Below are 25,362 nucleotides of genomic sequence, written 5' to 3' on the forward strand. Positions count from 1 at the left end.
CTTGTATTGCAGGTCCCAGACCTGGACACAGTACTCCAGGTGGGGCCTCATGAGGGCAGAGTAGAGCGAGACAATCAGCTCCCTGTCCCTGCTGGCCACCCCTCTCCTGATGGAGCACAGGATCCCATTTGCTTTTTGATGCTTTTTTTTTCTTTTTTCTTCTTTTTTTTTCTTTCGGTCATGTGACCTCAGACCATCACCTTCCTTCAATAAACTACCTGCAACAACTTGTCTCTCTTGCAATTAATCACTTCTTTTTGTTTCGGAACTGGCCATGAGTCTAAAAGCCAACTTGGTCATCCTCACCAGTCTTGCTCTGCTCAGCCACGACTTACACACTCAAGATATATGAGGAAACAATAAAACGTTTTCACTCAAATCCTCTGTTATTCAGTTGAGGCCTGAATTATCAGAAACCCCTAATTTTGCTGAGAATTGTTCTATTTTAACTCTGCTGTATGAAATGCTTTGAAATGGTAATACTCAGCCCTTACTGATCCACCAGCTTCAAAGGATTAATTCAAATCGCAAACAGGGTCATCATTATCCCGCACCCTCACATCTCCAGAGAAAACCCTCTGTGCCTGCGCATCTTTGAAATGTTAATTGTTTAACAGCTAAAAGCTCCCACACCTTGTCAAAAGAGGAAGCTAAAAGTCTCAACTTCTAAAATGTAGCAGTCAAATAATTTCCAATTATTAAAATTAAAGCTTTTCTAGAGGTTTGCGTTACTGAAAGCTTATTAGGCTGTCTGGAAGGTCAGCTCCAGCTAAAGCGGAGGAAGGAAAGCCAAGGCCATTACCAGTGGGCTGGTAATGCACAGAAACCTCTGCACCAACTTGTATCCTATTGGCAGCTGTAGCAGAGAGTTCCTGGTTCAGACCAATCTACCTTCTCCTCTTCACCTGGCACCTCTGGCAGAAACCTCATGAAGCTCAATAAAGGCAAATGCAGCGTCCTGAGCCTGGATGGAGTACTCCCACACATCAGGACAGATTGGGGACTTGTGTGCGAGTCCACTGTGTCCAGCTGGAGCTTTCCCAGTACAAAAAAGACATGGATGTGCTGAAGTGAGTCCAGCAACATGCAACCAAGGTGAGCAGGGGCTGGAAACTCAAATACAGGCTGAGAGCTGAGTCTGTTCAGCCTGAAGATGACTATGGACAGATCTTGCTACTGTCTGCAAATACCTGATGGGTGGCTGTAGAGAAAGACAGAGGCAGCCACTCCTCAGAAATGCATGACAAAAGGATGAAAGTCAACAGACACAAAGTGCCAGAGGAAAAATTCTGATTAGATGTATGGAAAACAGGTTTACTGCCTGAGTGGTCAAACACTGGATCAAGCTGCCTAGAAAGTCTATGGAATCTCCATCTTCAGAACTATTCAAGAATGGACAGGATATAGCCCAACATAGCTTTGAAGCAAATCTGGTCTGCCTGGTAGAGTTGAATTTGAGTTCACTTCCAACCTAGATCTGATGCTATAAATACCACAAAATAATTTATAATCATTGCTGTGAAAAGGAAAAAAAGGACATTCTTCTGAATTCTGTCATTAGAAGAAGGTACTCATCTCCATCTAAGACTGAAAGCCCTTGCCACAGTCTGGACTTCATTTATAGCAACACAAAAATCTGGTCGAGTAGCAGATAGCAGCTGTATCCCTACAATGGTCCCACAAATCTACACATGTGATTGTCAAATTTAATTCCCTCCTCCATACTACGCTTTATCTCCTCAAATTTATTAGGTAAAGATCTATCCCTGATGCAGTAAATGCTACTTTTCCCAGGATAAAAATACAAGAAAAGCAGAAAATAAAACTCTGAACCAAGCACTTAGTTTCAACTGGGATGGAATTGTTTTTCCCCACTGGGAAGTGGGGGTGGGGAGGGAAGAGAGCAAATGACTGTGGTGCTCAGCCACCTGCAGGGTTAAACCACAACAAACTTTAATACATCATCCTTTAAAAAAGAAATGGAGAAAGATCTCATACTTACATTTCTGGGACATAGTTTACACTGGAAAATCTGTTTTATACAGGTAATAAGATGACAGTGAAGTTTCTTGGTTAATCCATCAAAATTCCTGCAGGCCAAGATAACAACTTCCTGAGGATGAGTTTCCAACCACTTCAACACTTCCCACAGAATATCCTATAGAAGACAGTCAGTGCAACTTAGAAAATCACGCTGTGCAGAGAAAAGGAAGTAAAACATCCTAATGGAACCATTAATGGCTGGGTAGAACCCCAACCACTGAAAATCAATGTATGTTTTCAGAGTATGGACATCCAGGAGCCCACAAGGTGTTTCAGAGAGAAGCACCCCAGAAAGAACTACTTTCTGCAGGTTTGTGTTGATTTGCTCTGGCTGTGGGCTGTGTCAATACCCCTCAATCTCCTTCTTACAGGCAGGTTATCAGTAAGCCCACCTTCCCAGCCTTCTTTAAGGACAAACACGATGTCGGTGGCAAACTGGAAAATAAGGAAAACTCTGTGCTTGCTTAAACATGACAGGGTCTGTTTTCCCCATTTGTTATAGACAACGACAACTTCTTGGAGATCACGCATAATTAGCAGAGTAGATGGGCACTACATCTAACTATCCCATTGAATGTGCCAATCATCATGACATGAATGGTTCAAATGATGAATACGAAACCAAAGCTTAGCCAGTCAGTCTACAAAAAAAGAGCTGCCTTAGCTGGCTGTGGACTCTTCTGTACCTGGCTGTACGTACCGCAGCAAATGCAAAGACAACATAAACTGGTCCACAGTGAGACAGCACAGGCAAACTTCACATTACTGGCTTCATAGGACCTGACAGTACTTTAATAATGGGACACGGACTTGAGTTAGTTCAGGTTAGGATGGCCCTTACGTAAAATAAGCAGCACCATGTCATTCCAAAGGCAAGGACAATACCTGTACAATAACGGTTGTGTATACCATGTGCACAAAGTACAGATTCATAGATGGATCGCAAGCTTTGTGGGCAATCCTAAAATCCAAATATCTGACTCCAGCCTCAAGTTGCTCCGTCACAGTTAGCACCTGGATAGTTAAACAGAAGACAAAGGTCCTGAGAGTTAGAAAGGGGTTTGTTCCTTTAGAATAGATAACTAGAAGAGGTGTACCAAATTAGCCCTACAACAATTTCCACATCTTTCTTCTATAAACCAGCACTGTAAGGCACCAAGTCATAACTTTAAATTATTTTACTATCTAACAAGAGGATTCTGATTTCCCTGTGGAATGTACTCCCGATATAGGCTAGATTAGCTTCAGACCTCTGCATTTGTTATCTTCTCAAAGTTAAAAGATCCATTAACCTGCGCATAAATACAGAATCTCTGTTCACAAGTCTATTTGTATGAACAAATCTTGCAGGATCAGCACCTCAGAAATTCTGTCTTTATTTTATTAGATCAAAGACTTTACCATGGTTGTCTCTATGGACCTCACTCATCCTCAGTGGAAGGAAAAACGAAAATAGAAAAAAGCATTGGCTATTGTTCTCCTTTTAGGATAAAGTCTCTTTAAAAGTTTGAATTAACTTGCAGAAGTCCTACAAAATACAGGCCCTCTTCCATCTTGGATTTCCCTTGAACCTCTCCACCTGGCTTTGAGAGCAATGTGGGACAGGTGATAGAGCTGAGTCTGGGGAAAAACATCACAAGTGACACAACTCCTACATTTAAAAAGGCTCTCTTTTACTAGGAGAGTATAATAAATTGAATTTAACACATTTAAATCCTAATTTGTCTCAATTCAGTCTTCTTGTACAGACAACACTATCAGGTTTCAGAAAAAAAAAATAAAATAAAATGGACTGTACTAATTTAAGTCAGATAGGATTCAAATAAAGCAATGCATGGTATTGTGCCTGATAACCACACTTGTTAGTGCCAGGACAGAACTAAAGACATCTGGCAGGATGTTCACCCTGCCTAGCTCTAACCATTCACCTTTCTACTCCTAGGAGGGGAGTTCAATCTGAGCTGCATGTGCCCTCAGGTGCTGAGGATCTGAGGAGCTGCCAGCAGCATCCTCCACACGTGCTTGGTCTCCTTCAGGCTGGAGAAGCCAAAGGAGCGATCCACACCCAAGACCAGATTCCACAAGGGGTACAGAAAAAGTACGGCTGTGGATCAAATGTATCCTTTGTGGCCAGAAAGTGCACCAGATTGATTGCTGTGATTGATCCCTTTGGACAAATTTCTTTCTTTCTACCAACTGCCTGAGAAAAATAGAGAGATTAGTCTCCTTAATTAGGCACCTGGATGCTAAATCAGACAGTGCAACTACTGCCTCCAAGTGCAAAAAGAAGGAGGTTTTATGAAGCAATGCGACTCAGCACAGCTATCGCACACCTGACATCCAGGTTGAGAGCCGATGTCAGCCACTGCATAGGAAAGATATGGGCCTCCAGGCTGACACACATAACAGCCAGGGCCTGGCATAGGGCCATCCAGGAACGCGTGGGTCCTGCCAGCAGGAGGACACCTGGATTACTGCTCCAGATACCAAGGGACAGAGTCACCTTCCTGCAGACACAGCCAGGCATCGCGGCACTAAAGAGGACAGGCCTGCAGCCAGGTCTTCCCCGTCTGCTAGGCCACCTCCCACTCAGCAAGCTGGGCTCCGAACAGAAAATGACTGTGGTGATGCATAGAGCTTGTTTATCTCCATCAATAACACCTTGCCCACCAGAAACTGTGAGGTGAGGAGGTATCTGAACCTGTCATAGGCATGAGCTCCAAAGCTTAAAAAATGGTTGAAGAAAAGACCGTATGATAAGCAAAGAAGCCTAAGCATAATTATTGCCATTTCTCAATTATTCAGTTTTAAGTCACTACTAATGAACTACTCCTTCAAAAAGAATGAAAGTGAAACGATTTCTGGTGCCTCTTTGATGACATGAAAGTCCGTTCTTCAGAAAAATCTTCAAAAGCACTAACTTAAACTATGATCCCCAATTTCATCTTTAACATACAGTAGTGAGGAACAGCGGGAGATAACTGCCAGCTTAAAATTCAGTTGTCTTATAAAAACGAACTAAACCTTAAGTGAAGTGTCACACCTTCACTCTCTTAATCTTTAAACTTCCCTTCAGCGATATTTTTCCCTTTGCAGGTCGCTGAAATATTTACACAATAAAGCAGTGCAATACAACGGGTGCCTCACACAGCAGCGACAATGAAAAGGACGCTGCTTTCTGAATTAAGCACAAGAAGAGGAAAACCCTTCTACTAACTTATTTTGATTGGGGTAATGTTAAATGTTAGTAATAACAATAATAAAACCGTAAGAAAGATGAGTTTCTTGTAGCCAGTTTTAAGCAACATCTTTGTGAATCCTCCCTGTCCAAGCTGAATGACTTTTCCCTATAAATGAAGATCAGGCATGCACAGCACTGGTACTTCATGACACCTGCTGGCTGTTCTCTCATTGCCTTATGGGAGAATGTGACCATACTTTGCACTTCAGCACAACATCCAAATGTGTTCAGGCTTGAGAACATCAGACATTTACCTGTGTTATGGACCACTTCATAATAATAGGGCGTACGATGCAGGGCATGCATTTGTTTAAAAACTTCACCAGCTTGGATTCATTGCCGCTAACAGCAGAGTTCTTATCCAAGCAGTAGGTCATAGTGTCATGACTCCCTGTGGAATACAAAAATAAACATGAAATACATGCCATTTCTTACCTACTCAAGCACCACAATACACGATCACATTACACACACCTGACATGCCTCTTCATTTACAAAGCACACGTACCATGTGAATGTACCAAGGCCATAAGTCCAGATGCCTGATCAACATGCCTCTTGAACACTGACAGCCATGGGACATCAATTACCTCTCTAGGAAGCCTACTCCAGTGTTTGATCACCTTCACAGTAAATAAATGCCTCCTAATGCCCAGCCTGACTCCAAAGCCTTAAATCTGAAATACCTCATCATAAAGGTTCACCTATGTATGATGCAACTTACAACACCTTCAGGAATGGCAGTCAGTGATCTTACTAGCTTTTTCTGTCCTATTATTTCTTTATTTTCATAAATATATGAAAATATATCATAAATATATATAAATATATTTCATAATATTTCATATTTTCATAAAGCATTGATAAACAGCTAAAAACTCGATAACCTGATTTGCTGGGATCTTTACAGGGTATTGGCAAGGAATCTGTAAATATAACCACAATACAGCAAGTCTGATCCAAAGATAGTGAGCTAGCACAAAACTGGGCAGCTTCGGAGCTCTAAACAACTCCTGCCCCAACCCTGGTGCAACACAGTGCCAGCTGTTAAGAGTTGCCTCTGTCTCCTTGTCATGCGTTCAGAAATCACATTCTCAAGTTTCTTGCACACCTTGTTATCTTCTCTATTTGAGATGAGCCCAGTCATCTCATAACCCTTAGGTTACGACACATTTACCATGCCCTAAGGACTGGAGGGCAAGGCTGGCTTCTGTGGGGAGATGAGTAAGCTTCTGTTTCCGAACTGGGTTTCCTTCAGACATTGCTCCCTCTAAAAACCTGCTAGAGCTGTCTTGACCTGGTTGGTCTTGTTTTGTTCTATTCTGATCTGGGCTAGATCAGTCTAGTAGGACAGCTGGAGAAGCTTTCTTCCAAGCTACTTGACCTGCAGTGCACGGTAAAATAATTCAGTGTTCACTGAAATTGACTTGTCTTAGAATTAAAGAATATCCTGAGTTGGAAGGAACCCACAGGGATCAGTAACTCCAGCTCCTAGCTGCACATAGGACCAGCCAAAATTCAAACCCTATGTCTCACAGTGTTGTCTAAATGCTTCTTGAAGTCTGGCAGCCTGGGGCCGTGACCACTGCCCTGGAGAGCCTGTTTCAATGCCCAACGACCACCTCAGTGGAGAAACTTCTCCTAATACCCAGCTTGATCCTCTCTGACTCAGCTCCGTGTAATTCTTCAACTAATTCTTTTCTTCCTGCCTGTTCTCTGAGAAAACAACAGACATTCACAAGAATACCAAGATCTCTGTTAGGAGAAGAGTCAAGAAATCAAAAGCACACATCAGGTTCCCAGCATTCTAGAAAGAAACACCACTGTGAAAGCCCTTTAGAAGTAACATGGTTCCTTTTATATCGAAGAACACAAAGAAGAATATATAAAATATATATATATATATATTCTGTCATAGGATAGATACTTATTTTCTTATCTTGTTGCTCTACTTCCTGGTGGCCTCCTACCATGGAGTGACAGCTTCGGTACACAAAGAAAGAGCAACTGATATAATCTACCTGGATTTCTACAAGACCTTGGATAGGGTTTCACATATCTTTCCAATTTAGAAATAAAAACACTGTTAAGAATTTTAAGGGTAGACAGTTCAGTAGAGAATGAATTGTTTGAATGCTCATGGTCAGAGGGCCGTGGTCAAAGACCCTGTCCAGGTGGATGACATTAATAAGTGATGTCCCCCACGGGTCTGCATTGGGACTGATGCTCTTCAAGATTTATATCAGTGATCAGGACAGCACAATCAAGCACACCCTCAGCAAGTTTGCAGATGTCATCAACTTAAGTGGCACAGTTAATAGGCCAGAAGAAAGAGATGCCATCCAGAGAAACCTGGACAGACTTGAAAAATAGGCCTATGAGAATCTAATGAGGTTCAACAAGGCCAAGCGCTGCACTTAGGTTGGTGCAATGCCATGTATGAGTACAGACTGGGAGAAGAACAGAAGAACTGGAGAGCATCACTGTAGAGCAGGACTTAAGGGTCCCAGTGGACAAAAAGCTGTACATGAGGCAGCAATGTGTACTTGTAGCTCAGAAGGGCAACTGTATTTTGGGCTGCATCAAAAGAGTGATGGCCAGCAGGGAGAGGGAAGAAATGTGCCTACAGCACAGGGTTAGAACTCAATGATCTTTAGGGTCCATTCCAACCCAAGCCACTCTGTAGAGATTCTATTTTTTTTTTCCTCCCCTAACTTCCCAGCCTTTTTCAAACAGTGCAAAGAAACAGATAATAAAGTGAAACGTCATCTCCTTTTGGAGTCATTTTAATAAGGAAAAAAAGTGTTAACACATTAGAAAAATGCACCATAGCCAAGATAAACAAATGCTCAGATTATTAACGCTGATCTGACATGATGATGCATAACCATCTTGCACATCTTGATGCTACAGAAGTCCTTTTTTCTTCCCTTAAGATCTTTTTCTCCCTCCCCTTGGCCCTTCTGCCCACCACATACCCAAATAAAAAGGAGATAGACATCCTGAAATAAAACAAGCAGGATGTTCCAGCACTTAAATGACATGCTAACAAAACAGTAGAGAATAAAAGTTAATCTTTACCTGGAAGAGATAAGTTAAAGAGGGGAGTATCCCAGAGCTTTTCTGGTAATTTTGACATCCACTGAGCATTTTCATGGCACACGTGAATGGAGGTTTGCAAAGAACCTTCCATTAGTACTGTCCTAAGACTTCATAGGCTGTCCTGGGAGGGGAAAAAAAGTAAGAAAGAAAGAAAGAAAAAGAATAAGACTCATTAAATTATTTCACAAAGCCACTGGACCTGTGCAGAATGCATTTATTCATGCTATAAAACAACAAGCTTTCACTCAGATTACTCTAGCAAAAGGTCATGAGCTTTGCAGTCACGTAACGCACTACTTTAGACTCACTACTTTATTGTCTCCCAGTGTGATGCCAAAGGTACATTCTGATTTCAAGCTGAAAGAAGAATGGAGCCAAAGCAAACAAGGCTCTGTTGGTGTGGAGAAACGATTATCTATGCAGGCTACCACAAAGTCATGAGGGGCAGCCCATTTCCAGTGTCTACTTCTTGAATCCTTGACAGAAACAGGAGAGGGACTGAGTCTGCTGCCCATAGGGCCCTGGGGATAACAAAGCACCACACCAGTAGTGACAAGTCTTCATTTCTTCGATTGGACAATGGACTTTCACACCAAGATGACTTCTGGGGTCGATGGGGAAAACTTCTATCTTCTTATTCCCTGTTGTGAGAAGATCTCTTGACATCTGCTCTTATAATCCCTATGGAGACCATGATTATGAGTACTAGTCAGACCTTCCAGAAAGCTACTCTGGAACTATTCTTCTTGAATGCAGATCTCTCCAGGATCTTCTGCAAAGTTTGCAATGGTCAGGAGTCCCAGCAGATGAACCCCAGCTGAGGACTCATAGTAACCCCTCACTTGAGCATACTAGAGTTAACCTGCTTTTTTCCACCTTGTATTCTCCTGAACAGTGCAAAACATGAAGACAAGCTCCCTATGTCATTTTTTTCTTTTCTTTGTAGGATGTTGCCTAAAGTTCGGGTGATGTTTGTGAAGATAAAAGCTTTCCTTTTTTCACTGATTTCAAGGCTCCTTTTTACCCAGCTCAGTAGTGGAACACTTTCTAGATCATGGCGCAGTGACTATCTGTGATAATATCCCACCTTCCTCTTTCCCTCTTTCTCAAAAAGTTGGCACTCCGAGCATTTCCTTCTTTACTGCTGCAGATGCAGCAGTCAGATAAGTACCATGCAGCTTTTATGCTGTGTCAGCCTTCCTGACTTGTCTTTGTTCCTTCTTGCCACAGTTCTGCATTCTCATTCCTGAGATTGCTTCTCCAAAGCATATTCTTCGGCTTGTCTGGGGGGTGGTTGGTTCTTCAGGATTTACAAGTGAGCGATGCTATTTAGATGAAGAACCCGTGGTTTCCTTAAACATTGTGCAATAAGTTTTTTTGGCAGCCACATGAGGTCATCTGGAAGGCAATGTCAGTAATCGCTTTACTAAGTTCCACATACACATCACCTGTAACAGATACGATCTGCTTTTACATCTAATGATGCATGTAGCATCGCTCACTCAGCCAGCTTGGCTGCGCAGTTGATGTGGCTTTGGATCAGCCCAACCGAGTTCCTGCAGCCCAGCTAACAGGCAAGATCACGGTGACTGAGTGACATTGCCCAAGTGTCCTACATGTAACCTGTGATTTTCCCCTTTGGCCCATCCAGCCTTGGTATTCCACTAGCCTTGTAATGAACCACCTCACTAGAGGCTAGAAATCAGTGCTTATCCCTGCTGTAAAGTGTTGGTTTTCTGTCATTTTCACTCCCTATGGAGGCTGACCAGTGTCCTCCAGCTGGTCACTACCCTGACCATGGTGGGACAACAAGAGCACCCTCTTGGGCATGGAGGAGCAAGTGGGGAGCAGAAATAGCAAGACCGAGCTGATCAAAAGAGATCAAACCATGTTTTGGCCAGTGCTCCTGCAGAACACAAGCCTGAGATGCTCTCGCCACTACCTCCTAACTCAGCCGCCACCTCACAGTTAGGATGCAGCACATCCCTTAGGGCAAAACCGAGGCTCACCTGGAAGAAAGACACTGCAACTTCTAGCTGCTGCTTTTTAGAAGTCAATCTCAAACTCCGCAAAGGAGAGCAGTGCCTTTATTCCCACCTCCCTACCCAAGAGGCTGAAAACGAAGGCATCCTCTGCACGCTGCTGCCACGACGAAACACCCTCAATCCCCAGGAGCTCCCGGCCGCTTTCTAATCTAATCTATGCAGCTTAATTACAACGCGAGGGTTCTGCCGGACGCAGACAACAAACGAGCAGTAAGCCTGAAATACGCCAAGAGCACCAACCCGAGCAACGGGAAGCCAAGAAGTTCGGGTTACATCGCCCCGGGATGCGCCCAGCACGGCAGAGGGGCTGGGGATACCAGGGGTCCGACGGCAGAACGCTGCAAAAAGCCGTCAGGAAAACGACATTGGCCAATGTCGGATAACATAATTAAAGTATCGGCTGCAGCCTGACCGGGAGCAAAGCAACACCTCGGTAATAACACGAGAGATTTTGATGTGATTTACACTGACTGAAACGACGAGGACTGAAATCCCAGGTGGAAAGAAGGAAAACAAAACCAAAAAGCACCGCACGGAGTTACAGCACCCTCTGCTTGCACCCTGCCATCTCACCGCGAGCATCCAGAGCGGGCATCCAGATTCCCCCTCCCTCTCCGTTCCTACCTTACCCACCCTGAGCAGCCGCCTCGCCTCCATCCCAGCTCCTCGGGGCTCCCAGGAAGGAGCCGAAGGGGAAAAATCCCGACCCCGCCCCGCCCGGCTTCGGGCAGCCTGTTTGGGAAGGTGCCGGGGCGGGAGGAGCCAGCTCGAGAGCCGGTAGGACGCTCAGCGGGATGAGGGTGTATTGCTGCAGGAGGGAAGGAGCGCCTGGGGACAGCCTTCAACCGCCCTGCAGCTGCGCTGGAAGCCGACCAGCTTCAAAATAGCTCGAATGTGCATTAGTAGTGCGTTAACTGCATGCTTTGTCCAACAGGAGAATGAACGAATAGAGAAAACAATCTCTTTCTCTACTGTAGGACAGCTTTCCTAGCGGGTCACCAGCAGCAGAACCGGGATGTGAGCTAAGCACAGAAAGAACACCAAGAGGGATAAAGTAGAGCAAAAGAGAGGGTAATAAGGATGCTGTTTTAAGGCTGGGATGACTTGCCTCAGCATGATAGAAAGTGGCTCAGAACGGTTACAGGACTAATACTGTCATACTCTCCATGAGTTAAAATAAATGGGAATGTATTTCAAATAGGAAAAGTTAAGAGGAAAAAAAAACACCATCAAACTTTAATCCTTAGTTTACTTAGAAAGTTATGACTGTGAAGATGTGACAAAGGAGTAACCAGGTGGCCTCTGGATGTTGTCATGATGGAAAACGTAAAGCACTTGTGAAGCAAGCCTGGGTGAAGTCGTCAGGATTACCTGGGAAAATGTGGCTCTGGAGAGGGAAATCTAAAAGCCAACTTTGTGTCGATTCAAAGAAAGAACCACGGAACTGAAATCACAAAACATTTTATTCTGTAAGCGTAAAAACAAGACTTCAAGTTGTAATGATACGAAGTATCTGTTGATTCACATGGAAAGAACTCTTGCATGTCTGACCTTAATGGAAAGAGCCCCCTCTAACCCACACCCTTTCAAGTCTTAGTTTGGGTCTCAGTTTTTCTTAGGTTGCTCTGGAATTACTGGAGATGTCAGCACAGTGACTCGTGTTTTAGCCCCTAGACCACAAACCCGCCAGGGGGATTTAGGAAGCCAGTAAAAGGAGGAATGACAGGAAATTAATCAGCAAGCAATTAAACCCTGAACAAGCACATCTCCCGAGGAAGGGTCAAGGCAAGGATAACCTTCAGCAATATTTGCAGATGCAAGGACAAGCAGATTTCAAGATGAAGAACGTGGGGGAGGTGAAAGCCCGGGATTTCTCACCACAGTTGCAAAATAAGCGTCTGCATTGAAAAGTCTGATCGTGGAGTTCAAAAATACAGGGCAAAGAACTTCTTACCCAGAAGGAGCTTTCGAAGCATTCAGAAATGAAAAGGTTTAAAGCTGGTAGCGTTTGAGAGCATCAAGAACAGGCAGATATACAGGCTTCAGCACTGTATCTTGACAAAATGGCAGACCTGATTTGTAGCTGTGGATTGGAGTGAAACATTTCAGGTTTGTTAGTCAGAGTGACACCAGACAGAGAAGCATAAGCTGGACTTTATACATTTCATCAGACCTGGCTGCCCAAAATACACCGCGCTCAGCCTGAGAGAAATCAGTCGGTGTTTCAGACGACTTTCAGGTTTGTTGGGTTTTCCAAAATGTTTTCAACATTTTCAATGTCTGTTTTTAAATTATTATTATTCTTTTCAGCCATTACACATCATGTTTTCCCTATGCTGTAATGTACAGAAATGTCACCAGGCATTTCAACAGCTCTAGCTGAATTCCCAACGTTTGAGGTGTTTGTTTGTTCTGCAGACATTTGCAACAACCCAGCAGTGTGTGTTTGTTCCTGCTTGAACTCACCGATAAATCCTCTTATCCCTCACCCAGTTTCTGTCCTTGGGAACAAACAGGTAGCTTAATATTTCAGAGAGGAGGCTGTGTATCTAATAGCAGCAGTTGCAATGACTCCTGAGAGCAGAGAAAACAGTGAGGAGGTGGCCTGCAAGAACAGCAAGGCCTACAACAGCAGGGCCTGCAGCAACAGTGGGGCCTATAACAACAACACTCTGGGCAGCCAAAAAGGCCTGGGAAGACCTACAGCACTACAGTCACCCCACAGATCTGGGCTCTAGGGCAAAAAACTCAAGCCAGGCCTGCCCAGAGTTGGTTTCTTGTTCTCTGTTCTTGTTTCTGGAGTTTCTGTTGCTGTGTTGACTCTGAGCCTGCAGTACTGTGTTGCATAGTCATAGTCAAGAAATTCAGCTAATTCAGAGAATGAGAGAATCAAGGGTAAATCTTCAGGAAAAGGACTGAGATGGTCAGGTTAGTTCAGGTTGCCTCATCTTCTACCTTCTGGTTGTATGAAAATTGCACCAGTCACTTAGTGACACCAAGTTGGCAAGAGTCTTGCAGCTGAAGTTAGCTCTGCTGGACAGGGAAAGATAAAATGGCACAGGAATCATGAGGAACTATTGGTTCCTGTTGTCTTTCAAATAGGTCTTAAATCTATCTATAAATCTATAGATCTTAAATCTATAGATCTTAAATCTACCTGAATAATCCAATCTAATCATATATCTATATGATCTAATCATAATATAATCTTAAATATATCCATAGATCTGAAATCTATAGATCTTAAATCTATCACTATGATGACACTGAGTGAGCAAGTCTTACGTCCTCCAACAATCTTGATCAACATCCCACCTTCTTCCTGTGATCAGTTGTGAAAACTAGGCATCTGCATCCTACATTTCTAGTACCTTTGATAATGGGCAAAGGCTGAAGCTAAGGGTGTCTAGATCTTAGGACAACCAGGCCTTTACTTCTGTGGATTTAATGCAGGTTAAGACTTCATGGCTTTCATCTCATTATGGGTCACTGGGGAATAACTGTAAATATTGTCTAAAAGTTTGTTCCTGTTTCTCACCCCCACCCCCTTAATGTCACACATTACTGATTTGCATTGCCAGTAATTGTAACCACAGCCTGCCCTGGAGTAAGATCTTTCACTCATGACATGACTTCCCTACCAACAGGATGATAAAGGTCAGACAAACTGGGTGTTCTGTGCAAAAGCAGCCCTCCTCCATGCCCTGTAAAGTCACATCTGTCACATTTATGTAGGTAGACTTGGTGCTCATGTTTGGTCTCAGCACGCATATCATACGTATCTAGCCATATAGGCAAAAGCATACAAGGACGGACATCTAGGGCAGTGCAGGCATGATCTGTAGTGACCTGCAGTAGAGGTTCATTCTCCAACAGAACATTGCTCTGCAAACAGTACAAGTCATCTGAGGCAGAAGCTAGAGGTGTATGGCTACTGGTAGCTGAGCTCAGGATGTCAGACTGGGTCAAACACTGCTAACAATAAAGGCTAAGATCTCCAACAGGGAAAGATGATGTATTAACTGATTCTAAAAGGGCCAGGTGACCTAACAAAATACTTTGTCCTTTATTAGATTCCCTTCCTTTACTACAGAGTAACAAAACACCACAGCGACCTCCTGTGCTACCACAGCGCAGTAATTAACAGTACAGATAAACTACTGAATATATTACTGTGTCTTCTTTTTCTGTCACCATGGCCTAAAAATAACCATCTATTGGTGGATTGCTTTCCACGGGTATTTGCTGAAAGCTTTTAATAGGGATGCAGAGCTGAAAAATTGCACAAGATATACGTGGGCTGCAACTACAGGTAAATCCCACTCTTGCATACTCTGGATTATGACTGTGTTAGAAGTGTATGTACAAACATTCTTGTTAGCACTTCCCACCCACAGGCCAAGTCTGTGGTATGCTTTATTTTGCCTGAGCTTATTCATCACTATCCAGAAATACACTCAGTAATGGCTCACCTTTCCCAAACTTTCTAACAATAAGAAGTACCCTTCAAGTTGTTATACGGCTTATCTACTTAGAGGACGTTACTTGCACAGCACACAGAATGCAGTGTTGTCTGGCCACAAAAACAGATTTACCAAGCCTCAAAATACAACATTAACAAACTACCTCCTATTAAAGGCAGTGGCAAAAAGCCACCACCATGCACTGGGAGCTCAACATCTGCTTGAACACTACTGTTTGTGTTCAATAAAGGAGAAACAAGGAGGTACAGAAGAGCTGCTCTAACCAATACCAAAGCCTACCTGACAATCATTTGTTTCCAGTTTTACTCAAGGTGCACTAAAACTTTTCTAACTACCCCATGCCCTGGTAGGACTTTGCACATCTCCCTATGAGGAAAAACATCCACTGCCTGTTATAAACAAATCACAACCTACACAAGTCTTGGCAATTGGCTTTTCTCAGGATTATGATCTTTCTGCCAAGTTTTGCTGTGTAAACAAAGTTAATTTTTCTTACAGTTGTGCGTCACCATAACTGTGCCACCTGCAATGATTGTGGCAATGGCAACTAAGAAATTTATGGTAACAAAGGACCGTAATGAAGCGCATTTATGGGAGCGTATTAGTGCATTTATTGCAGTACATGTGTTAGAAGCTGCAGAAAACAAGGACATCAGTGTCAAGTTGAAATGCAAGTTTTTCCTGTTCCTTGGTTACACATGAAGAACATGATGGCTCACTCTCTGTAAGCTGCTGAACCTATTAACTCTTTGTGACTGAACAGCTATGCTACTGGGATGAAAGAAGTTCATTCCATTTGTGGGCGAGATCATAACCATCAGCTACAAATTCACATTGCTATAAATATACTTGAAGCATTTCCAGTCACAAAATGGTCTTCAGACCCTCTTACGGGGACCCCTGGTGTGGACAAAACTTGGTGTCAGGCTACAGAGTTAGACCCTTATTTTCAGTCTCTCTCCCTTACAGAGACCTTGCTGGACTAACTTGAGGTTTAGATTAGGTGTCCTTTTAGCATGTGAGGTACATTCAGTCACATTGCCATCCAACTATCTCTCCCCCTACCACATCTTCACTTTTGTCCCAGCAAGTCCTGAATGCAAGTTAACTTCCCTCAAAAACCTTCGGAGAGCAAAGAGCACGTCTAGCATGCCATTCATCTAGCTGAGATCAGCTCAACTTCTTTATTGATTCTGCAGGAGGAGATTGAGCAGGTCCTCTAATTTGGACAACCAGGAGAGAAGAACCTGTAATCCAGCTGAAGACACTGAAAGCTTTTTAAACAAGGTGGAAAGCATAAGAAATTTTAAATACATTATTCACCATTACACTGTCAAATAGGCAGGCAAAGAAGATGCCACCACGCTGTAGTGAATCAAAGATAAGATTCAGCAGTCAGAGAGAAAATGGATGGCTAAAAATGAAACATGGCTCTGCTGACTCTGCATCCCCATTTTCCAATCAAGCAGGCTGCTGGGAAGGGAACATGCTGCTGCCATGTTCCTACCACTTGAAAGTACATAATGAGATCATTACTTAGAGCTATGCCATTACAGCAGGGCTGGACAAAGGGGGAAACAAAGTTCATAGAAGGAGGAAGATTGTTCTGAGAACATATCCGTAAGCCATCAAAAATACATAAAACTTACTCACTCTGCAGCTCTGAACATCCTCATGCTCAAAATCAAAGTGAACATAAAATCCCCCAAATTATTTCAGGCTTGAGCTGTTAGCACAAGACTGAGAAGTGTAGTTCCCTTTTCTCCTGCAGCCTCTTTCAAGCCCTTCTGCTCTTACAAACAGAGCAGGACCATGCGGTTCTACAAGAAATGTAGGGTATAGCTGCATGAGCACATTTGTGCAGTGGTCTGTGTTCCTTTTCTTCGCTCTGCTTACCACAGTATGATGCCTCAGGGGGCTGAGATCAGTGATACCACTTATGTCAATATGCTTGTGTGCAACAGAACTGCAAACTCACAGCTTACTTTTCATAAAATGCTGTCTGTAGAATCTCTTTAGCACCTACTTTTGCCCTGATAGGTCAGGATGTGTGGATCTTCTCTCGGATCTTCTTACCTAGGCTTTCTACCAGTGTTTTCAAAGAAGAGACAACTAACAGTGGTGCAAACAAACAGAGAGAGCTGCTATCTTAACATCATGCATTAGGGAAAGCACCCCAACAGCAGAAGTCCCCAGCTTGTGTAAGGCCTTGGCATGATATTCATGGCTATACAGAAGCGTTTACACAATCTCCAGTTACTATTTAATCCAGCACTTAGGGCAAAATGTCAGGCTATTGTCTCGCTGAAGTGTAGAGTGATGTAGAAGGCCCTAACGTTTCTTACATGAGCTTTCTCAATTCAGGCTAAGAACAACACAAATAAAAACGTGACTCAGAAATTCTGACAGAGCAGCAGCCTCAGCCTGCACTTCTAGCAGCACAGGAATAGGCATGTCACTGCATACTGCTGCCTGTCTAGCCTCAATTCAGCAGGTTTACATCCAAACAAAAGCCAACCATTCTGCTCACTTTATAAGAAACCTGGAGAATAGCTTGTATCTTACTGCAGTCTTCTTTAACACATCTCTCTGAGGGCTGGCCCATGGGCAGCAGCCAAGGCTTCTCTTTGAAATATATGCATTTCAGATGGCAAAGGAAGGCAACTCATAGAGCACTTAAGTTTACATAGTCATGTCCCACTGTCACTCTCCCTGCACACCCACTCTTCATTTTCCAGAGTGTATTAACTACTGCTCCCCCAGCAGGTTGTTTCCAGAGGAATGAAGCCTGTGTTGTAAAACAGATATTCAGTCACGTTTGCTTTTCTTTTGCAGAGAAAATGTTTGAAAGTAACAAATTCAGCACTGAAGCGAGATTCAGTAAGAAAGGACGATGCCAACAGAGGTCAGTGTATCACTGTAACTTGGTCTCTCTTAATTTTAGCTACTAAAAATAGTTCACCTTGTAGATCATGACTTTTTTAAACTGGGGAAGAGATTCAAAATATACCTATAAGTAACATCTTTTAAGAGGAACCATCTTAGTTACTAGCTCTTTCTAAGAACAGTAATAGAAGTACAAACAAGAGATCACCCCATTTTAAAAGGACAAGAATGAATTTCAGTGAACGTAGCTCCTCCACCCTTCCACTACACATAAAATTGTAGAGCAAATGCTGAAAACAGATGAGAACATTATAAAATTGCCATTTGTGGTTTCGATTACAAGGTCCCCAACGTGGCATGAAATGCACCTTATGAACTACTGTTCACCTTAGGACGCTGTTGTTGCATCAACAAGGAACCGTGCAGAGACTTGACATGTATAAAGCCGTTCATTAAAGTAAACAGAAAGTTTACTTTCTGCTCTGTTGAGAAATCCCTAGGGACATGTAGAAAATAGCAACCCTTTCTCAGCAGCCTGCCTCTTCATGAAAATCAAGAGCAAATTCCAGGGTTACTGACTTCAAAACAGCCCCTGGCAGCTTCATGCCTGCAAGCTGAGCAGAGCTCACCGACTCTGAACATGTGATGAGGATGTGCTCAGGTGACTCCCACTCACCCTTGTGCAAGTGGCTGCAAACAGAGCTCCTTGGCATTCAGAGTGCATGGGAGGAGGATGGAGCAACTGCAGCGGCAAAGAAAGATTCCATCTTTCCTCCTCTGGCTTGTTATCATCCTTCCTGGGCAGGAATCTTTGCATTCCTTTCTCTCAGCAGTTACTCCCAGAGGTTCCCCATTCCCAAAACCTACTGCAGCCCTCACATTGCCAAAACCCAAGCTGGACCAGGAACCAACAGATGGATGGGGCTCTGCTGGGCCTCTCCAAATCTGCTCATGATTTCTTAAGCAATCCTGTTTGTGCCTCAGTTACCCAAGAGCTGAGATTACAGCAGTGATCACTCTCCCGCTCTCCTAGGCAGATTGTTTCTGTGCATCTTTAGCAAGCAGGGTATCAGCTTTCCTTGGAGTGCTTTACACTCAGCCTAATACAAGCAATGTAATGAATATCACGTGCTGCAGGGAGGGTCAATTATCACTGGAAAAGAAGCTCATATCAGATAAGGGAAAATAAACTGAGCCATGGCAGCTCCATTATTCATTGACAGAGAGGACTCTTATGCTGACCTACACAAATCTCTTGATTAGGGAAGACCTTCAAGCACTGAGGTTGTAGAATAGAACTTTGTCACCACTCAGTCTCACTGCCTACTGAGAGGCCTCCACTCAGTGCTCTCCCAGCTATCATTTTTACCTGTTGGCCAATGCCACCTACATCTGAGAGAACACACCAGGTCACCAAAATGTTAAGGTGAGATTCACCTCACCCAGCTTCACAAATAAATACCTGCAGTGCTGATGCCTCCTGATGTCTGCGCTTATCCAGCTAAGACTCCTTTTGCAATCCAAGGCAGTAAATAATTGAAAGGTGTAATCCTCTAGTCTTAACAAGATATCTAAACTCAGACTGCTGAGTTAGACCCTGGAGCTGTCTGTATCTCTCCTCATCAGAGTGAGGAATTTGTTGAATTCAAAGCAATAACCTTTTATCAAAGACCACAAACAAACAGATTGGAAAAGAAAAGGGAGCCATGGCCCAGTTATGGGTCTGGCAGAGGAGACAAGAGCACACAGCTGTGTGTAATCATCCCAGAAGCACTGCTTACAAGATAGTGAAGGAATCCCACACTGGAAGACACAATTCCTAATCTCAAATTTCTCCAAGCCAGCAAAAATACAGCTGTGCTCAGGCCAAGATAGTACAGGCAAGTTTGTCCACAGCATTCTAGTTTTTGGGGAGGGAATTTATACCAAATCAGTCAAAAAACAATGAAACAAACAAAAAAATACTGTCTCTAAAATCCTGTGGTATCATCTCAAGTTAATCTGCATGTTTTTCTACTTGTTTTCTCCATAGCAATACCCCAGATCATCTGCAGCTTTTATCTTTGGTTTGTATTTCCTAGAAGAAAGTAAGTACCCGCTTCAACCTTTTTGCAAATACATTGAAAATAAATTTTACATCGTATTTCTGATGTTTGTGTCAGTACTGGCTGTTCCAACTTGCCACCACACAAGCAGGCCCAGGCTGCTTCAAAGAAGTATGTGCAAGTTCTGGTGCAGCAGAGGGTAGAAGAGGTCTGAAGAAGGATACAGATGCATGACACAAGGCAGGACTGGCCAAAGTTGGTCAGCCATTTCCCCACCACACAACATCCAACAAGGCAGTCAAAAAACAGCTCAAAACCCACCCGTAGGCCTTTATAGAATGGGAAGGGCAGGAAGAGGAAAGCTAAGGAGCAGGCTTTCTACCAGGAGCTGATAGTACCTGTAATGCAGAAGGATCTTGGGGTCTGAATACACCCTTATTACCTCAGGGAAAACCTTAATACTCTCTGATCAGAGAACACTTCCCAAGATGCCCAGCATCCCAAAACTAAAACCAGTCCAGCACACTGTAAGACAAGCAAAGCTTTCCCTATCTGCTCCAGTCCAACCTCACATTCCTTGGTTTTCCTGTAGCCTGCCCACCACCACTCTAAACTTCTAATGTGACAAGGTCACATTACATCACAGTGGAATTCCACACACTGCAATACCTCTTTCCACATTAAATACAGACAGGTCCATTGTGGACCAGTCTAACTGTTTGGGCCCGAGATGTTTTAAGGAAGAGGAAATGTCCTTGCAGAAGCATTGGTTCAGATTTTTCCTCCACCATCATCTCCTTTCAGGTAGATGAAAGAGTAGTCAAGGCAAGCCAAAGTTCCATCACTCTCCTTTGCAGGCTGTGCATTATCACCCTCAATCTCAATCCAGATTGACACAAAGAGATAACAGCAAGGAGGTAGCAAAGATCTGTATTCAAAGATCTATTGAAAGTTTGATGCTTATGTGAATATGGAGCATGATAGGGTCAAGGTAAAATAAACAAACTGTGCAAAGTCAATTTATTTCCCCAGGGCAACTGCCTCTTTGTTCTGTCAAGGACTTATTTCCTTTCAGTAAGTAGCACTTAGTGAATTTATTTGAAGTCAACTACTTTGTGTCCATCTCCTCTCTCATTAACAAAAAGACAATCTTTAGAGTTTCTCCTTGAAACAAGGTTCATAATCTGAACAATAAACAGATACACAAAGCTTGTTAGAAAGATGATTATGTTTTCTTACACTTAAGAACCTGGATACTTCCATTCTGTGCAGAGCCCTAGATAAAACAGTAAAAGTTAGTGTAGCAAACCTACAACTTTGTATCCGCCAGTTCCAAGCCTGTGAAAGTATGTGGATACAGCAGCAGTGCCAATACAGCTGTAATGCTTAACCAGCTTCATCCACATCCTACCTGAATATTTGGAAACCTCAGTTTAGATGAAATAGGTTTTCACAAAGATGTGTCTTTTCAGGCAGGCAAAGTAGGCTAGTCAGACTATCTTGCAGAAGTTCGAAAACTCAAGGAGAAAAACATTCCCTGGTGAAAGCCTTGTTGACAAGCACCTTCATATTCTGCCTACAACACTGGTAGGGGAGAGGCCCAACCAGCAAACCTGAAAAGGCAGCAGACCTCTGCCATGCATCACACCCGGTAGGGCTGATCCCCACCAATGCATCCACTTGGTCACCCAGAAACCACCTCAGACAGTATCCTCACCAAGGGCTTCAGGCACCATATTGCTCCCAAAATGCACCAAGGGAACAAACCTAGTCTCATACCTCCTTCCTTCATGCCTTGTGCTCTCTCTTGCTAAGCTGAGAGAGATCCCAGTGCACTCCGACCATGGAGTCTGAGTGACGCACACAAGATTTCCCCTTGGAGATAGGGGAAGGAGTGACTACAGATCTACAAACCAGTGAGCCTGGAATGCATGCCCAGGGAAGCCCTAGAAGAAAAACGTGAGAGCAGTAAGGATTTCTCATGGGCAAATTGTTTCAAAACAATACACTTTCCTTTTCTGGCAGAGCTTACTGGATAGGCAATTCTGTAAATAATGAATTTTTCTTTTATTAAATGAAGTATCTGCACACATTTCCTAATTTTTAATTAAAAGTTAAGACACTTGACTGTCCTCCAAACATCCTGCCTTCACATTCCTCTCCAGTGTGGGTAAACAGGAAATCTTGCATAATTCTTAATGTTCTTTATACCAGTTTGGCATAGGTATGGTGCCAGAAGGCTTTTAACACCTTAGTTGATAAGAATCCCCAGCTGCATAATTACTACTGGAGTTGTAAATAGGGAAAAAAAGAACAGAAAAGTTCAGCAAACATTAGAATGAGCTGCAGGTTTTATTTCTCAATCACAATGGTTTTGTGCAAGTGCATGGACTCACCTCCCTCAAAGACCAAGATAGGAGTCAGAAAAGCAATGGACAGATAGCCTTTACCCTGAGTTACTAACTATCAGGTCAAATAGCAGAGCAAGAAAGCACTTACTGATGACCCAGATTGATCACCCAGAACAAGCACTGAAAAAGTACCTATCAAAGGTTTTATAGTACACTCCAGGTAACCACACTGAAATAATGTACTCCAGAAAACCCTGCTCAATGGCCAGTGGAAGAGCAACTGTATCCTGGGCTGCAAGAAAAGAGTGATGGTCAGCAGGGAGAGGAAAGAGGTTGGGGATTGTCCCCCTCGTGAGGCCCCATCTGCAGCACTGTGTCCAGACCTGGGGCAAGAAAGACCTGGAGCTGTTGGAGCAGATCAAAAGAAGCGCTAGTACACCTCTCCTATGAAGACAGACCAAGGGAGCTGGGTTTATTCAGCCTGCAGAAGAGAAGGCTGCAAGGAGACCTCACTGTGGCCTTCTAGTACTACAAGGGAGCTTATAAACAGGAGGGAGATCAACTTCTTACAAAGGCAGATAGTGACAGGACAAGGGGGAATGTCTTTAAACTAAAAGAAGGGAAGTACAGGTTAGATGATAGGAAGAAATTATTTACTCACAGGGCAGTGAGGCGCTGGCACAGCTGCCCAGAGAAGCTGTGGTGTCCCATCCCTGCAAGAGCTCAAGGCAAGGTTTCATGGGGCCCTGGGCAGCTGAGCTGGTGGGGGGCAGCCCTGCCCATGGCAGGGGATTGGAACTGGATGACTAATCTCTCTCCCAACCTAAGCCATTCTAACAATTCTATGCTCCTCTGATCCCAAATTTATTTCATGATTGGCACAGTTAATCTGAAGGGGTCAAATACATCACTTACCTCCCCCGTGTCACATCCCCCTTCAGAATGGATTGGCATTGTCCTGGGACACAGAGTTTGATCTACCTTCCGCCTGATTACAGCCCTCTACCAGATCTGCTTGTCAGCAGGCCCCCAGCCTGACACATAAGGGAGCAGCGCACTAAACATGTACTGAAAGGAAAAAATCAACCCAGCTTGATTCATTCAAAAGTGCTATGATGGATGCTGGCTCTGGAGAAGCCAGCCAAATTTAGAGGAGATCTACATATCACTCTGTAGAAACTGACATTTCCAAACAGCTAACTACTATTTCCCTGCTGTTCCATGCTTGGGTTATTTGGGGGATTCTCCTACAAAGCTATTAACTACTTTCTCCCTACTCATACTGCAGTGTTTGAGAGCGAACTCAAGGCCTTGAGTAACAGTGATGGAAAAGCCAAACATTTGACAAAAAGACACAGAACATCTGGTCCAGTAAACGATGAATGTCAGCATTAAGGACCTGAAACTGAATTATGTGCTATTTTTCCAGGTAGCACATAATACAGTTTCAGTAGCACATAATACAGAATTCAATGCAAAAGCTGTATCTCACTGGCTGTCTATAGGTTTTAAGTATTCTAACACAATGAAAGTAAACCTTTCCCTAGAACGTAATTACAGATACACAAACAAAAGACAGATTAAAATGTGTTGAATCTGTGAAAAATTGAATGAAGAGCAGTATCATAAAACAAAACAATCCTACCTGACAAATATCAGGAAGAATTCACAATACAATCCCCAAATTACTGATGCCTCCTTTCCCTCACTCTCATTCTCAATCATAACCAATAAATTTACCAAAAAATATTCTCAAATCTCCCTCTGTTCAGATTCAGTTTTAATTTTTGAATGCGCTCTTCTTATAAAATATACCTCCTAGAAATCATGATGGCCTACGTTGTGGTTAAGATCTACCACAGTCTTCAAAATAAATTCAGTGAAAATAACAGCCAAACAGTGCACATTTCTCACTTCAGTGAGAAAACATGCTTTCAAACGAGCAACCTACCAAGCTGGCAGAAGTAACTAGCCAAGAACTGAAACCAACATTAGGTTTCAGCAAACTGATAGTTTCCTCATTTTGTCATGAAACTGGACATTATTTTTCATTCCAATTTGCCCGGTTCAGCTTTGGACAGCTCCAAATCAAGTCCTTGGAGTGTTCAATTTTCTAGCTATTATTTTTTGGAAGAAAGAGTTAGTTCAATTCAAAAAACTATACATAACATCATCTCTGTATAATAGACATGCAAAAATGCATAACTTCCTTTTCCCTCATGTTAACTGCGTGCAGTGCATTTAACAGTCTTGTTCAGCTCATAAAACTTTCAAATGTTGCAATTTTCTGCATTTTTAAGCAGAATCCTACTTTGATGTAAGTGGTAAGGGTAGGTTGAAGGTCTTCTGCATGAATCCTGAGGAGCCAGTCTCAGCACTGGTGTAGGCATTAGCATGGAAGAAAACTCTGCACATCTCAGGCAAAGGGAGAAATGTCCATAAAACACATCTGCCCTTTGAGAGAAGAAAGAGGAAGTGAGGGTAGTGCAACCAGGAACCAGGACAAATGTATGTGGCATCGAAGGAAGAGAGAAGGATTTCATTTGAACCTGATAATGAGCAATATGGACCACAAAGAGACAAAAGAATGCTGACCAAAGCTGACATTACTCTAAATAGGGAGAGAAACTCAGAGGGAAGAGAAGAAAATCTAAAAAGAAGGGGGAAAAAGCAAGACTTGAAACAGGAGAGGAAGAGAAGAGCCTTGTGTGCAATAAGAAGCTGAAGCCATACATGCAATAAGAAGGTACAGAAAGCAAAAGGAAGTCCAGATGTCTATGTGTGAATATGACCTCTGGTGGGACAGGTATATAGAGCATTGGTTTTCAGTACCATAGGCTATATTCTACGATGCTGGTAACTCAGAACCTGTCTATAAACCAACCGTGTGTGGTTTCTCAGCTTTTTCATGGTAATAACTGAATGCAGGAAAAAAAAAAAAAAATAATAATCCATCAGCACCTTTTAAATGTAGCTGTGTATTTTATTTCCAAGGCATGAATGATGGCCAAAAGGCAAGACAGAAAAATCTGTGACAAAAGGCAAGACAGAAAAAATTGTGACAAAGCAAATGGAAACAGACTAGGACCTAAAATTGGAGCTTGAACACTCCAAATAAGAGATGAAAGCACACAGCAAAGGAGCAGTCCTGTTCCAGTTACCACT

The 25,362-nt window shown here is 43.1% G+C and overlaps 1 protein-coding gene across 5 annotated transcripts in view; it reads right to left on the minus strand.

Moving 5' to 3' along the window:
- PLCXD1 (phosphatidylinositol specific phospholipase C X domain containing 1) overlaps positions 1–25,362 on the minus strand; it is a 29,375-nt gene that overhangs the window by 3,676 nt on the left and 337 nt on the right. Inside the window, exons 1-5 of one of the 5 annotated variants that reach the window (XM_015851294.3) lie at positions 12,386–12,497; positions 8,366–8,507; positions 5,539–5,675; positions 2,929–3,057; positions 2,003–2,158 (exon numbers count right to left, since the gene is read on the minus strand). In XM_015851294.3, the coding sequence (XP_015706780.2) occupies positions 2,003–2,158; positions 2,929–3,057; positions 5,539–5,675; positions 8,366–8,477 (534 nt within the window). In that variant the 5' untranslated portion in view covers positions 8,478–8,507; positions 12,386–12,497. Of the gene's footprint in view, positions 1–2,002; positions 2,159–2,928; positions 3,058–5,538; positions 5,676–8,365; positions 8,508–9,473; positions 9,611–11,055; positions 11,205–12,385; positions 12,498–25,362 lie in introns of those variants that run through there. The other 4 variants (XM_015851271.3, XM_015851276.3, XM_015851288.3 and 1 more) reach the window with 4 other exon arrangements.

Source organism: Coturnix japonica, chromosome 1 (genome assembly GCF_054131305.1).
Source record: "Coturnix japonica strain WE chromosome 1, WE-NBRP24, whole genome shotgun sequence".
Classification (NCBI taxonomy): domain Eukaryota; kingdom Metazoa; phylum Chordata; class Aves; order Galliformes; family Phasianidae; genus Coturnix; species Coturnix japonica.